Source organism: Carassius carassius, chromosome 41 (assembly GCF_963082965.1).
Source record: "Carassius carassius chromosome 41, fCarCar2.1, whole genome shotgun sequence".
Classification (NCBI taxonomy): domain Eukaryota; kingdom Metazoa; phylum Chordata; class Actinopteri; order Cypriniformes; family Cyprinidae; genus Carassius; species Carassius carassius.
The window spans coordinates 13370737-13385696 of NC_081795.1; the positions used below are offsets into that span (position 1 = coordinate 13370737).

Below are 14960 nucleotides of genomic sequence, written 5' to 3' on the forward strand. Positions count from 1 at the left end.
TGCAATCTAAGATGGAATATATTGTCTGGCTCACTTCTGCTTGAACGGCGTGATAACTTACAGAAAATAGCTTTTCAGTGTTCTTCTACTGAGCATGTGACAAATAATATATTTTTTATTCATTTTTTTAATCACTTTTTCCACACAGCTTGAACCTCAACGCCCTTCAAGAACATCACTTGTGGAGCGGGTCGATTCTAAAGATGATCATGTTGTTGTGTATCTGAGAGAGGTGAGAAAAAAAGCAACATTCATAAGTTACAGCGATTAATTAATAATTGATCTAAAATCTTCAGTTTCCATGATCCTGTTTAACATCCTGCAGGTTCCAAAAAATATTCCAGTGAATCTCCAGATAAAACTGAAACAGGCTCTTCCAGTGAAAAATCTCAAACCAGCTGTCATTAAAGTGTATGATTACTACCTAACAAGTAAGATTTTATGTGCAATTTTCTCTGTTATTTTTATATGATTCAAAAGTGTAAGTTGCTATTAGGCTAATTTCTCCATATCAACATTTCCCTCAGGTGATCAGTCAGAGACAGAGTACACGTCCCACTGTGAATAAAGTGTCATGCTTCAGTTCTGCAGCTTGAATAAAGTGGCTTATTCTCATTAAATGTTTAATGATTCACTGTTTTGTCCAGTGTTTATTCTTTATCCAGGAAAAAATTATTTTATAATTCATTGAACCAGCCATTCAAAAGTTATTATAGTCTCAACCTTAATTTAAATGAATCCCAAACAAAATGAAAACACTTTTCATTGTAAAAATAAAAACATGTAAATACTAGTACTTTCAAGACCGCAAAATAGCTATTGTACTTTCCTTTAAACTGTTTGGCAAAAAGATTCAAAGATTAAAAAAAAAATATATTGATGATCTCATATATGTAGTATCAGGTTAACTAATGGGGTAGGAACCATGTGTAGGTTGTTGTTGTAGGGGGGAACGATAATAAAGCCGTGGGTTCAATGGATGTGCAGCTGTGGTCCTTGTGTTAAGCCTCCTATAAAGGTTACGGTGTACCTATAAAACACATAACATGGTGTAAGAAGCAAAAACTTAATATTAACGGACGTCGAACAAATAAGAGATAACACAGGACGCAGGCTAGTTGTTTTTTTGCTTTCTCTCTGCCGATTACCGAAAGTTTGGGGCTAACGCTAATGCTAGCGAGCTCACAGAGGGCAAAATGAATCAGTTTCAAGTTTCCCCACCAGAAAAGTTCACATTTAAAGCCGAAGACTGGACTAAATGGATTAAACGCTTCGACAGATTCCGCATCGCATCTGGATTGGAGACACAAGCGGACAAAAATCAAGTTAATGCACTGATTTAAACAATGGGGGAGGAGGCGGAGGATATACTGGTTTCTCTGCACCTCAGCCCAGAGGAAGCGAGTGAGTACAACACAGTTAAGAGAAAGCTGGATGCTCACTTTATAACACGCAGAAATGTGATCTTCGAGAGGGCAAAGTTTAACCAGAGGCAGCAAGAAATGGGCAAGTCGGCTGACAGCTTTCACACTGCGCTGTACTGTCTAGCGGAGCACTGCGGATACGGGGCTCTGCATGACGAAATGGTGAGAGATAGACTTGTTGTGGGTCTGAGAGATAAACGCTTGTCAGAACAGCTACAACTCGATCCCGAACTGACTCTAGAGAAAGCAATTAACAGAGCTAGACAAAGCGAGCAGGTGAAGAAGCAACAAGAAATGCTAAAAATGAACTTTAAAGCAGATATTTCCAATGCTCAGCTTGACAGCGTGCACGCGCGACAGCGCAACGGCGCACGCGCAAAACAACTCAAGCCACAATACAAGCAAACAGAGAAAAAACTGAAGGAAAGACAGGTACAATGCGGCAGATGCGGTGATTCAAGATGGCATAGCCAACAACAATGTCCAGCTAAAGAGGTAATATGCAATAACTGCAGAAAAAAAGGACATTACGCCAGAGTGTGCAAAACCAAAAGAATGTGTGAAATGCATGTAGCTACAGTGGTTGAGGACACTGGTGAGGAAGTTGCATTTCTGGGTTTACTGTCAGTGGACGCAAATGACAGCCAATGGATGACAGACATACATGAGGATAATCTCAATGCACGCTTTAAAATTGACACTGGCGCAGACGTCACCACTATATCGGAAATGCTGTATAACCAGGGCCAGTTCAGCAGGCTGGAGATGTCAACGAGGGTTCTGCTGGGGCCAGGAGGGACTCGTCTGAATGTGAAGGACAAGTTCATAGCCACCCTCAGTAAGAACAGTAAAAGTACTAAAGAGGAAATTTACGTTGTGGAGGGGCTGTGCACACCACTGCTAGGCGGGCTTGCTGCAGTGGCACTGCAGTTGGTCGCCAGAATAAATAACATCAGCCTAGACTCCTAAAGAGACAGTAAAAAGGGAGTTCCCTAAGCTTTTCTGTGGACTCTGTAAAATGGAGGGCGAGAACAACATAGTATTGAAACCAGGCGCTCAGCCTTTCTCCCTCTAAACTCCCAAGCGCATCACCCTCCCACTCCTGCCAAAGGTCAGAGAGGAGTTGGACCGTATGGAGCAGCAGGAAGTTATCTCAAAGGTGGAGGGGCCCACTGAATGGTGTGCGCCTATGGTGGTGGTGCCGAAACGCACAGGAAAGGTGAGAATATGCACCGATCTTACAGAGCTGAACAAATCAGTCATGAGAGAGAAGCATCCCCTCCCCTCAGTTGAACACACTTTAGGACAGCTCGCTGGGGCCAAAGTGTTTTCAAAGCTGGACGCCAACGCAGGCTTTTGACAGATTCCACTGTCCAAGGAGCAGAGTTGTATAGTAACGAAGTAGAAATACTTCACTACTGTACTTAAGTACTAAAAGGCGGTATCTGTACTTTACTAGAGTATTATTTTTTTCTCCTACTTCCACTTTTACTTCAGTACATATTTTCTATGAGTTTAATACTTTTACTCCGATATTTTTTAATGTGCTGCATCGTAACTCGTTATAATTATAAAAATGTTACGAATCATTCCTTTACAAACCCACATTACCACTGCCAGAACTGTAGATGGCAGGTTTGATGAAGCTGGCACATGATTGAGCGAATCAAGCGATTAAGAAGACTGCGCGTGCTGACTGAACTGCTGTGAAGAGAGAGATGAACACCGAGCCGAGCCAGATAATGACTCGTTCACGAGTCAAGAACCGGTTGCATCAGTAGTTCTTTCTGACAGTTCGATTCAATAAACCGGTTGAAGAAAACGGTTCACAGGTTCTTTTGCGCTCGACATAATGGCGTCATTGGCGATGAATGCAAGCCTTCGGTTTACCAGGGCTCATACCATTAGCACGAATCGAATCGGACACGTCTGACAGAAACGGTTCTTGACTCGTGAATGAGTCAGTCTGTTGTTCGTTATCTGGCTCGGCTCGGTGTTCATCTTCAGTTCTCTCTTCACAGCAGTTCAGTCAGTGTACTGTTTGAGTAAATGAATTACTCCGGGATATTGGTTTGTTTCAACTCAGAGGGAGCGTCAGTCACATTAAACAAGCTAACAGCTTAAGTCATTTGTGGATTAATGCGTATTGGACACGCGAACCGTTTAAAATGATTCAGTTCGATTTGGTGAACTGTTTCAAAAAGATCCGGTTACATTGAGTGATTCGTTGTTGAACCGGATATCGCAAACTGCTTTGTTTTGAACTGTCTTACAACAGACACAGAAGAGAAGACAATGCTGAATAAAGTCATAGTTTTTGCTATTTTTGGACCAAAATGTATTTTCGATGCTTCAAAAAATTCTAACTGACCCTCTGATGTCACATGATGTTTTTCTTACCTTTCTGGACATGAACAGTAGACCGTACACATAGCTTCAATGGAGGGACAGAGAGCTCTCGGACTAACGTTAAATCTAAAATATCATAAACTGTGTTCCAAAAATAAACTGAGGTCTTACGGGTTTGAAACAACATGAGGGTAAGTTATTAATGACGTAATTTTGCAAATTGGGCGAACTAACCCTTTAATCTGTTTTTTGTTTACAAAAAGTTTCAGTCAAAGGAAGTGTGATTGTCCTTTAGGTTAATCATTTGAAATAATAAAAACAATACGTTCAAACGTTTGACTACTTTCTTTAATAACTACATAACACAATACTTGTACTTTTACTTTCAGTACTTGAGTAGTAAATTTTAAAATAGACTACTTGCAATACTTAAGTACAAAAAATGTTGAATACTTTAGTACTTCTACTTAAGTGTGGTGCTTCAACTTCTACTCAAGTCACTTTTTTGATAGAGCACTTGTACTTTTACTCAAGTCTGGGTCTCTAGTACTTTATACATCTCTGCCAAGGAGTCATCTCTGCTAACCACTTTCATAACTCAGTTCGGGCGGTATTGTTATAATCGCCTGTGTTTTGGGATCTCATCAGCACCAGAACATTTCCAAAAGCGCATGTCACGCATCTTGGAGGGCCTGGTGGGGGTTCTATGACAGATGGATGACGTGCTCATCTGGGGAGCCACACAGACGGAGCATGATGAGAGACTGTGGAAAGTACTGCTCAACGATAAGTGTGAGTTTTCTAAGAGCAGGATGAATTTCCTGGGACAGGTCATTGAGGCATCAGGCGTCAGTGCTGACCCTGATAAAGTGAGCGCTGTAAAAGCTATGTCAGCACCCAGTAACGTCAGCAAAGTGAGACGCTTCCTGGGGATGACAACCCACCTGGGGAAGTTCCTGCCTCACTTGGCTGAGAAAACACGACCACTCAGAGACCTCCTGAAAAAGTCCAGTATGTGGGCCTGGGGGCCGCAACAACAGCAGGCCTTCGATAACATAAGAGAAGATTTGACGACACCCCCAGGGCTTGCATTGTATGACCCGAACGCTGAAACGCTTGTATCCGCTGACTCTTCCTCATATGGGATGGGCGCCGTTCTTCTCCAGCGGCAAACAGACTCAGAGTGGAAACCTGTGGCGTATGCCTCGAGAGCCCTCAACAGCACTGAGCAGCGATACACCCAGATCGAGAAGGAGGCGCTAGCATCAACATGGGCCTGTGAGAGGTTCGCAGAGTTCCTAATTGGAAAGAGTTTTCACATTGAAACTGACCACAAGCCCCTGATTCCTCTACTAGGCTCAAAGAGCTTAGATTAACTTCCTCCACGCATACAGTGCCTGCGCATGCGACTAATGCGGTTTGCCTACACCATATCGCATGTGGCTGGCAAAGACATCGCAACTGCGGATGTGCTGTCCCGAGCTCCCGTCAGTCACACTGCAGAAGGATTGCAGGAGGAGGAAATCAACCTCTATGTTGACTCTGTTGTAGCGAATCTCCCAGCTACAGAAAAGAGATTAAGAGAAATTCAGAGAGACCAGGATGACGACCCCATACTCAAGCACTTGAAGAAATTCTGTGTCGAAGGATGGCCAGATAAAATCTCAATTAACAGACTGTTCCAGCCATATCTGCAATATTCAGGTGAGCTCACAATTCAAGAGGGTCTACTGTTGTATGGCAGCAGAATAGTCATCCCAGCGTCACTCAGGGCAGACATCCTGTCCAAGCTGCACGAGGGCCATCTGGGAATAACAAAATGCAGAGCTAAGCATTCAGTGTGGTGGCCAGGGCTCAGCAGAGAGCTGACAAACATGATAGAGAAATGTGATGTGTGCAGCCGTGAAAGAGTCAATTTCAAAGAAAAGATGATGTCTACTGAGTTTCCGCCAAGACCATGGTCCACTGTAGGAGCGGATTTATTCCAGATAGACAGCAAACAATACCTGGTCATCGTGGACTATTTCTCCAGATATTTTGAAGTAGCAAAACATCTACAACATCTGGAGCTGTGATTGATCATGTCAAGTCTATCTTTGCTCATCATGGTATACCTGAAGTGGTCCGCTCAGACAACGGCCCACAATTTGCATCTGAGATCTTCAGGCAGTTTGCGCAGGATTGGGGGTTTAGTCATGTGACATCCAGTCCCCATTTCCCACAGAGCAACAGGGAGGCGGAGCGCGCTGTGAGGACGATCAAAAGTCTTCTCAAGAAATCCAGCGACCCTTACCTCGCCCTGATGGCCTATCGAGCTGCTCCCCTGGCAAATGGATACAGTCCCACTGAACTTCTGATGGGGAGGAAAATAAGAACGCCAGTTCCTGTCATTCCATCCAAGCTCAACCCAGGGTGCGCAGACATGGATAACCTGAAAAGAACAGATCAAAGGTACAGACAAAAACTGCGACAGAATTATGACCAAAGACACAGAGCACGCGACATGCCGTTCCTTCAACCCGGTGATCATGTGTGGGTCAAAGATACAGTGGAAAGAGGCATGGTGGTGTCTACTGCTGGCACGCCGAGGTCATACATCATTGAGACGCCCAGGGGCACTCTGCGAAGGAACAGTTACCATCTTTCACCAACCCCTGTGGCTCCTGGAGAACCTGCTAACTTAATTGAACCAGCACCCGAGAGCACAGTTCTTGATGACACACTCCTGTCACACCCGGAGCACAGTGTGTAGCCAGTCAGCAGTCTCCTGTGTGTGAAAGACGTTTCCCAGCCCAAATAAGGAATCCTCCATCTTACTTGAAAGACTTTGTTCGGTCTTAAGAATGGCACCTGATTTATGGAGGAGGGCAGGGAGTAGTTGATTGTCGCCAATTAATGTTGTTGATAAAGTGTTTACAGAAGCACATGTTCATAGTACTTCACAGCTGAACAGGATGGAAAAATTTGAGAACCATAAATGTGTGTTATTACTGTTACTGATCTTGATTATCATTTTAATGATGGTATGGGTTATATTTTCAGTATAAGTAATCGGAAGAGCCTTCTGTTATAGTTTAGAAATGCCTTAATGTTATTTTTGCATCTGCACAAAGATTATCCTTTGCTTAGAAAGGGGGATGTAGTATCAGGTTAACTAATGGGGTAGGAACCATGTGTAGGTTGTTGTTGTAGGGGGGAACGATAATAAAGCCGTGGGTTCAACGGATGTGCAGCTGTGGTCCTTGGGTGCTTCTCAATTCATATTTGTGCATCCTCGTTTCCTTTCCTCGCTTCCTTTCCTCATGTCTTAGCTCCACCCTTTCAGGATGCGAGGGAAGGACGCAAGGAAAAGACGTGAGGATGGAGGACTTGAATCAAGTGAAATGATTTATCCTCGCTCCCTTCAGCGTTACTTCAAAGTGTCATCAGCTGTAATTAAAGGGATCTGCCCTTATGTTGTTAAACTTTGTTAATTAAGACATTCATAATAAATATTAATAAAGCAAGATGCCCTGTTTGAAATATATGACATGCATGGTTTATTTGAAGTGAAAAGGTAAAATATAAATAAAAATTGTTACAACAGATGTGAAGGGGGAGGAGAATTTATACGTGCGTCACGTTAAGTCGATAAAATACTTCCGCATAGGATACACCTGTGTATCCTCGCTCATCTCTCCTCATGAAGCCTCCTCCCTCCTTGATCCTCGTCTCCTCGTGGTGCAATTAGAGAATTGAGATGTCCTTCAAGATGGCTGTGTTCGATCGGTTTCCGGGTCATAGGATGGAGGACGGAGGAGCGAGGAGACGAGTAGGGATATTGAGAAGCACCCCTTGTGTTAAGCCTCCTATAAAGGTTACTGTGTACCTATAAAACACATAACAATATATATATTATATATATACTTTATGTGAATAGAAATCGTGTACAAAAGGATGAATGGAGTCCATTGGAGATTAACTGTAGAAGTAGAAAAGTTTGAAAAGAGAGAATTTACAGATAAATTTTAAAGAGAAGATCATTTTACATTTAATCATTTAGCAGAAGCTTTTATCCAAAGTGACTTACACATGAGAACAACAACAGTATACAAGTGCCATGACAAGTCTCAGTTAGTCTAATACAGAGCACATAGCATTTTTTTTTTAAGAATATGATAGACACGAAAAGAAAAGTAAGTGCTAGTATTAGCTGGTTAAGTGCTGTCGAAAAAGAGGAGTCTTTAGATGTTTTTTGAAAATGAGTAAAGATGAATTGAGATTGGGAGGTCAATAAAAAATATTCCCACCATTTTCTCACTCAGTTAAAATAACATGAAAGAGTCATATGATGTTTTGGTAAAGGCAGGGACAGATGAGAAAGCTTGAGGAGTGAGTTCTCTTTCTAACATTCATTCAGTATCTCACTATGGGACCGCCTCGTCATGGCAGACCAATCGCTGAAGTGATCAGGGAGTCCCGCCTCCCTGTATATAAACCGCAGCTACCTGCCATTTCATCATTCTCGCTCTCTTCCCCATGAAGATTTCGGAAGCTGTCCTCAGCAGAATTTAGGAAAGTTAAATCCCAAACGCAATAGATTATTAACATTTGTCAAGTGACTTGTCACTTAGAGTAAGATAACTAACGCATCAAGGTGAGTTTTCTACTTTAAGTTTTTCTATTTATTTATCCAAGATTTTGCCGCGTTCACCATGCACCAAAAAGTAGGAGAAGAGCTCTCTATTGCAGCACAGCTCCGTACTAGTTGTCATGTTGTGGTGGGCTTACCGTACGAAGAGAGTGCAGGCTTCATGGCCACTGCAAAAGAGCTAGAGCTAGGCTGTCCTCCTCATCCGTGTACATGCGGAATGTGGATTTCTGCGAAAGATTCACACTGTCTCTGCATCTCCTGCTTGGTTGCTAAACACACTTAGGCAGCGCTGTCCAACCCCAAGGGCTGTCCCCACTGCACGATGTTCTCGGTCAAAACCCCAGAGCGAAGGCTTCGTGTTGCAGAAGTCTTACCCATGCCTCTCTGCTCAACCCAGAGAGGAACCAATGGATTGTCCACAGGCCTCCAGCTCCTGGGGTGAGATGATGGAGAAGGTGTCACCCATCCTTCCCCCACTGTTTGAAGATGCGTTAGTGGGAGAGGAAGATGACAAAGTGTTGTCGACCATCCTCAAGGATGAGGATGATGACAATGAAGATGCTATTCTTCACCCCGATGCAGTCGTGTCCGCTGAGTGCACAGGATGAGAGCTCACCCTCCCCTGTGCAGACGGATACAGATCTTCTCGAGGTCTGTCGCAGGGCCGCGGCTAGACTGTCGATCGACTGGCCATCCCAACCAGCAGATCAAGGAGCTGAAAGAGACTTGTGTGACGTAAAGAGACTTCTGTCATGTCTCCCTCCAGCGAGGCAGTTTATTCCAGCGGTCCCGGCTTGTGTGGCTGAAATGAAGGGATAAAATTTTTTTGGGATAAGCCTTTTTCACAATGAGTACCTGCTAAGGGCTTCAAGAGGATAGATGTCCAGGGAATGGAGGATTTGGGGATGGCAGATCCCCCCCCCCCCCCCCTGTAGAATCATCTGTGGCGAATCATTTAAATCTGACCCACAAGGCAGTGCTCTCTTCAACCGGGGCCTCGTTGCCAGGGAAAACAGAGCACTTCGACCCGCAAGGTTTATAAATTTATAAAGATTTATAAGATTTGTAAATCTTCTGCACTGGCCGTACATGCTTTGAATGCAACTAACCTCCTTACAGCCTATCAAGCGTAGTTATTAGAGGAGTTGGGGCATCAGCTGGACTCCAGTTCTCCCAACCCAGCACTCTGAAAGGAGATATGCATCATTGCAGATGTTTTTTTGTTTGGTTCACCTCAGTGGACCTCCAGGACACATTTTCACATTTATTTTTTTCCTGCTCACAGGAAACCTGCGCATGTCCAGTGGAGCAGTTCAAAGTTGCGGTTGGAGTATGTGCTTAAAGGTTGTGGGAGAGAGATCACTATGGCTGGGTTTGTCAGGCCTCTCTGACAAAGAAAATGTGGAGTTTTTGGATGCCCTTATCGATCCAAAGGCCACGTTCGGCGTTACAGTAACAGCTATGTGTCAGCAATATGACCTGTGGAAAAAAAGGGAGAAGCATTTGAGGTCTGTCTCCCCAGAAAGCCGACAGCTCATCCTTATCACCAAAGCTCAGTCAAAGCCTGGTTTCGTGAAACTGAAACAATCGTTCACAGTCACAGCAGCGAAACACCAGTCAGCCCCCCCTCAGGGGAACAAAAAGAGGCGGTCGACATCAGTTTGGCAACAATCAGGGTTTGGAGACTGCACTTAGGGTTTATCTGTAACATCCCTTCAAAACAATTGCTTTCTCCCTCCTGCAGGGAAATGGAGAAGGAATTTAAATAAGCAAAGTGTTCGTATGGGCAGTTCAAAGTGTTCGCCGGAAAATGGCCCATGTTCCCCTGGCGCCCCCTAAAGAATTGTCACAAAAAGATATCACAAAAAAGTAAAATAATCACAAAAAATTACAAATAACTCACCACAGCACCGCTAGTGAGCAAAGCCAGGAAGGGCTCACTCGCTACTCAAGTGGAGAATTGTTCAATGGAGTGGTAATTTCAGTGGCCCAAGGGGAAACAGCTCAGGTTTTAGAGGAAGAAATATCCTCTTTAATGAGAAAAGGATTGATAAGAATGATTACAACGGAGGAAAGCCAGACAAGCTTCTACTCCCGTTATATTGTGATTCCCAAACGAGGGGGAGGTCTCCGTCCCATTTTAGATTTACGGGTCCTCAACAAACACCTCAAAAAATAAAAATTCCAAATGCTTTCGCTCAGAACTTTGTGTCAAAGTATTCGTCAAGGGGATTGGTTCACTTCAGTGGACCTCCAGAATGCATATTTTCACATACATATTTTTTCTGCTCACAGGAAGTATCTGAGGTTCACTTATAAGGGCTTATCATAAGAGTATATGAGAATCCCCTTTGGCATGGCTTTAGCACCCAAGGTATTTATCAAATGTGTGGAAGCAGCTCTGACTGCTCTGAGAGTTTCATCATCATATGCATCTCCTCATCAAGCAGAGATCAATACACACACACTAGTGATGCATCTGGAGAGATTAGGTTTCAAGATAAACCAAATGAAGAGTTGTCTTATTCCTTCACAGGAAATAGTCTACTTGGGTCTCAGGTTGAATTCAGTGAGGTTTCGAGTGTTCCTATCAAAAGAGCACATCAAAAAATTTCTCAACTGCCTCTCCCTCTTTCAATGAGGGAGTTTAGTCTCTTTCGGAATGTGTCTTTGAATGCTGGGTCTGATAGCCTCAACAGTATCAGTGGTTCCACTGGGACTGCTAAGAATGAGGGATTTTCAGAACTGGACAGCATCACAGGGCATGATGCTCCATAAGCCATCTCAGCAGAATCACCAGAATGCATGAGCACTCTGTCATTGGAAAAAAACATCTTTTCTCAGGACAGGATGCCCTCTGGGTCCTGTACAATTGAGGAAAGTGGTGACAACAGATGCATCTCTAACAGGCTTGGGGGCAGTCGAGGGCAGAACAGTGAGGGGAGGGAGTCTCCAGCACTGATAGAGAAACACATTAATTTTCTAGAACTACTGACAGTGTTACTAGGTCTGAGACATTTTGTGCATTTTCTCAAGAATCATCATGTATTGGTCAGGACAGACAATGCAACACTCACTCCAGGTATTCAAAAAGCCCCTCTTAAAACTAACCCTGTGCTTGTACTCAAAGTGTTTGATCACGCTGGTGCAGTCAATCAGTGGACCTGCTAGCTTTTCATTCACCACCCTTTGCATCCCTGGAGGAGGAGAGGTTACACAGTTTATGTACTGTTGGTACTCTGTACAGTATATGTATGTTCAGAGAACATATACACTTCGTGTCTGTTGAGCTGAACAGTGACCCCTTTTTGTATATGCTGGGACTGCAGTCTTATATAGTCACAAGAGTAAATGTCTGGTAAGGTCTTGGCAGAAAGTTCTCGCACTTGACAGGGCTTCTCCAGGGGGTTGCGATGTCTGAGAGAAACAGGAAGTAGCAGGTTGAGCTTTGGTTATTTTACTTCAGGTTAAAACGCAGGTATCCTTGGCAGTCAACATGGTTGACAACAAAACCTCATTGGGAAGCTCTTGCACTTGCTTGTTAAGGCAGGTCTGGTGTTTGCTTGATGCATGCTTTGAAGAGTGTGAGGCTCAAGTGAGATTTTCTCGTAAACCCGGTGACCCGACAGTCTGTCTGGTAAACTGTTTGGCTAAACTGGCAAGTGCATTGCACTTCAGCCTTGAGTTTTGGCTGTCTCAAGTTCAGCAAAGGGTCAATGTGATCCAGCAGCTCTTTATCTATATGAAGGTGGTATGTGTGTTTGACTGCATGTTCAGTGCACACCTTTGGGGCCTTAAGAGTTTCCGAGCTTTATAATGGGGTCTATCAAAGAGTTAGAGGTGACATAAAAGTTGAGTTTACTTCAGTGTCACCAGAGCTCCAAGTTTCACCTTGTTTTCCAACATGCCCCCCTTTTTGATTGGGTTCCTCAGGAGTCTTGATACCGGGTTTGTGTGATGAATGGTATGCTGAAAGGTGTTGGATCATCCTGGATGTGCAGCCATCAACTAAAGTGGCTGGGTGATGCTATTACTTGGTGATGGAATGGCTGGCCCTGTGTTCAGTGGCTGGTTAGCAAAGATCTGGGTTGTGGGCTGGTCTGACCTTGAGACTGGGTTCTCCCGACCAGCTGAGATGTCTGGTTACCATGAACGTCTGGCTTTAGGATGGATGTTTCTGTGGAGAGAGACTGTTTGTCATGATCTGGGCATTTCTCTTAGTATGAAGTCATTCTGGTAGATTATTTGTTTCTCATGCCGCTCGTAGTTAAAAGGAGTCTGCTGGTCTGTTTCTGTCAAATCTGGTACTGTGCAGAGATAGGCAGGATTTTAACTGTCTCTATGGAGACAGCACTGTGTTCTCTGTAGGCCAATGTGCTGCGGATTTTGGGTGGATGGTAGGTTCCGGAGTTGCAACCTTCCTCCCTTGTTGCCTGTTCTGTCATCTGCTGTAGACTCGTTGTAGTAGAATCGTAGTTTTAGTTTTTGTAATCTGCTTTGACAGTTTCAATCTGCTGATACAGGATGTTGTGTGCCTCAAGGCTGGGGGTGATCCTGAGCAGATTGTCTGTCTTGTGTGGTCATGATATGATATCATGGCCACGTGATAGATATGGGTATTAAGAACATGAATAATGCAATTAACAGGTTGACAGCTAGAGAGGTAAATGCTGATAATGACTGGGGATGGAATTGGTTTAAGGGTTTATGGCAGAAGGCAGAATATATTGGGTTAATTGCAGTCTCAGCACTGGCCATGTTTTTTTTTTTTTTTTTTTTTTTTTTTTTTGCTGTGTATGTGGCCTTGTGTAGTGGGAATGATTAGAAGAGCTGTAAATTCAACCATGAATCTTCAGTAGTTCATCAGATGGTAATGTACAATATCTTGTGTGAAAGTAAGAATAATTTGAGTTCTTCTGATGAAAATGATGAAGACCTGCAGCAGATCTACAGAAGTATTATGTAAGCATTACATGCTGTAAAATAAAGAGGGTCTAAAGCAGGCCATTGTCTGTGTTACGAGATGATGCAACCAGAAGGAAAGTTAAGAAAGTTCCTTATCAAAACTACTCTCGATGCTGCGCTCAATAGCGCTAATGAGAACATTCTTTGTTCAACCGGTTGTGAAGCATGTGTGTCAAACACTCAAACACTCTTTTTGTGTCAAAAAAGAATTGGCTTAAATAACCTAAGCAGGTGACGTCACTGATAACGTGCACCTGCAGGTTATAAATAGACGTGAAACGGAAACATCCTCAGGTTTCTTTTGTCTTCAGAGACCGTATTGTGTGTGTGTCACGCTGATGAAAGTATTAGTTTAAAAGGAAGTATGTTGAGAGTTAAAAAAAGGAAAAAGAAAGTTTTCTTAACTATTCTTGCTGATTCTATAAGAGATGCGTGCTTCGCTCTCCATGGCCGATCTCTGAAGAGAAATTGCATGTTTATTGTTTGAAAAAAAAGGCTGCTTTCGCATTCTAGAGTGGCAGTTGTGAGCACCACGGTTCACTTCCTATCCGTGCTAGGCTCTTTGCTCTCACGAGTAACGAGCTGCTTCCCGCTCATTAAGATCGCGCTCCGATCTAGAAGATCGGACGGTTCTCGCGCCCACCTCCGAAGCGTGCCCAGGCACTTCTTTGGATTGGGCTGCTGTAGCTCTAGCTCCTGTTGAAATGGACATTGAGAGTGCTCTCTCCTAGCGCTCCTCACGCGATTATAAAGACATGAGGAGTTACTAGGTAGTGACTCGTGCAGTGACAAGATTAAAGCCTTAAAATTTGATTTTGTACATTATGATTTCATAGGTGAGAGAGACGCTAGCTGCTATCTATCCCCTATTTGAGCAACATCATTTAAATAAAAATATAAATTAAAAAATTATGATGAAGTGATGATGATAATGATGAATAACAAATATATAAAATGTATATACGAAAAGACAGCAATTGTTCCCTGCCAAACGTACTGTAGCAACATCTACACTTGGATTAAACGCATTTCATGCTGTGGGTCAGACTAGTGCTGCCCTGCACACCATGGGTTCTGCAGGCGTATCAGGCTGATCTGAAAAATCTGAGTGCCAGAAGGAGACTTTTAATATGTTTCTCACTCACTGTGCTCAAGTGTCGGGGCTGTCAAAAAATAAATAAATAAATAAACAGTCCCGACCCTATCCAGCTCCTCTGGGGTAGGAGGTTCAAAGAGTGTGGCGAGTTGTGCGCCCCCTCATAAGACTGGGGAGCAGCTTGTAACACTTGGCAGCCGCAGATGGAGCTGGACTAAAGTACGGTCATCACGACCAAATCAAGGGCCTTAAGCTGTGCCCAGGACAAAGGGTGTGTCCCCTCAGGGAGGACCCTGGAAAATTCCATCAGAAGTGTAAGGCTCCTTCCGTGCATATCTGTTGACACAGGAATCACAGACTCTGCTGGTCAAAGGGGCCATAGAATGTGTTCCCCTGCCAGACAGAGAGTCAGGCTATTACAGTCGGTATTTCTTGATTCCCAAGAAAGACGGGGGTCTGCGTCCAATCATAGATCTAATGGATGTGTATTTTC

The 14960-nt window shown here is 43.6% G+C and overlaps 1 protein-coding gene across 2 annotated transcripts in view; it reads left to right on the forward strand.

Moving 5' to 3' along the window:
• LOC132122781 (alpha-2-macroglobulin-like) overlaps positions 1-14960 on the forward strand; it is a 43343-nt gene that overhangs the window by 10375 nt on the left and 18008 nt on the right. Inside the window, exons 32-34 of one of the 2 annotated variants that reach the window (XM_059533184.1) lie at positions 149-232; positions 326-431; positions 528-634. The exons of the other annotated variant lie outside the window; for it this stretch is intronic. Coding sequence (XP_059389167.1) covers positions 149-232; positions 326-431; positions 528-568 — 231 coding nt within the window. The 3' untranslated portion in view covers positions 569-634. Of the gene's footprint in view, positions 1-148; positions 233-325; positions 432-527; positions 635-14960 lie in introns of those variants that run through there. 2 annotated transcript variants of the gene reach the window in all.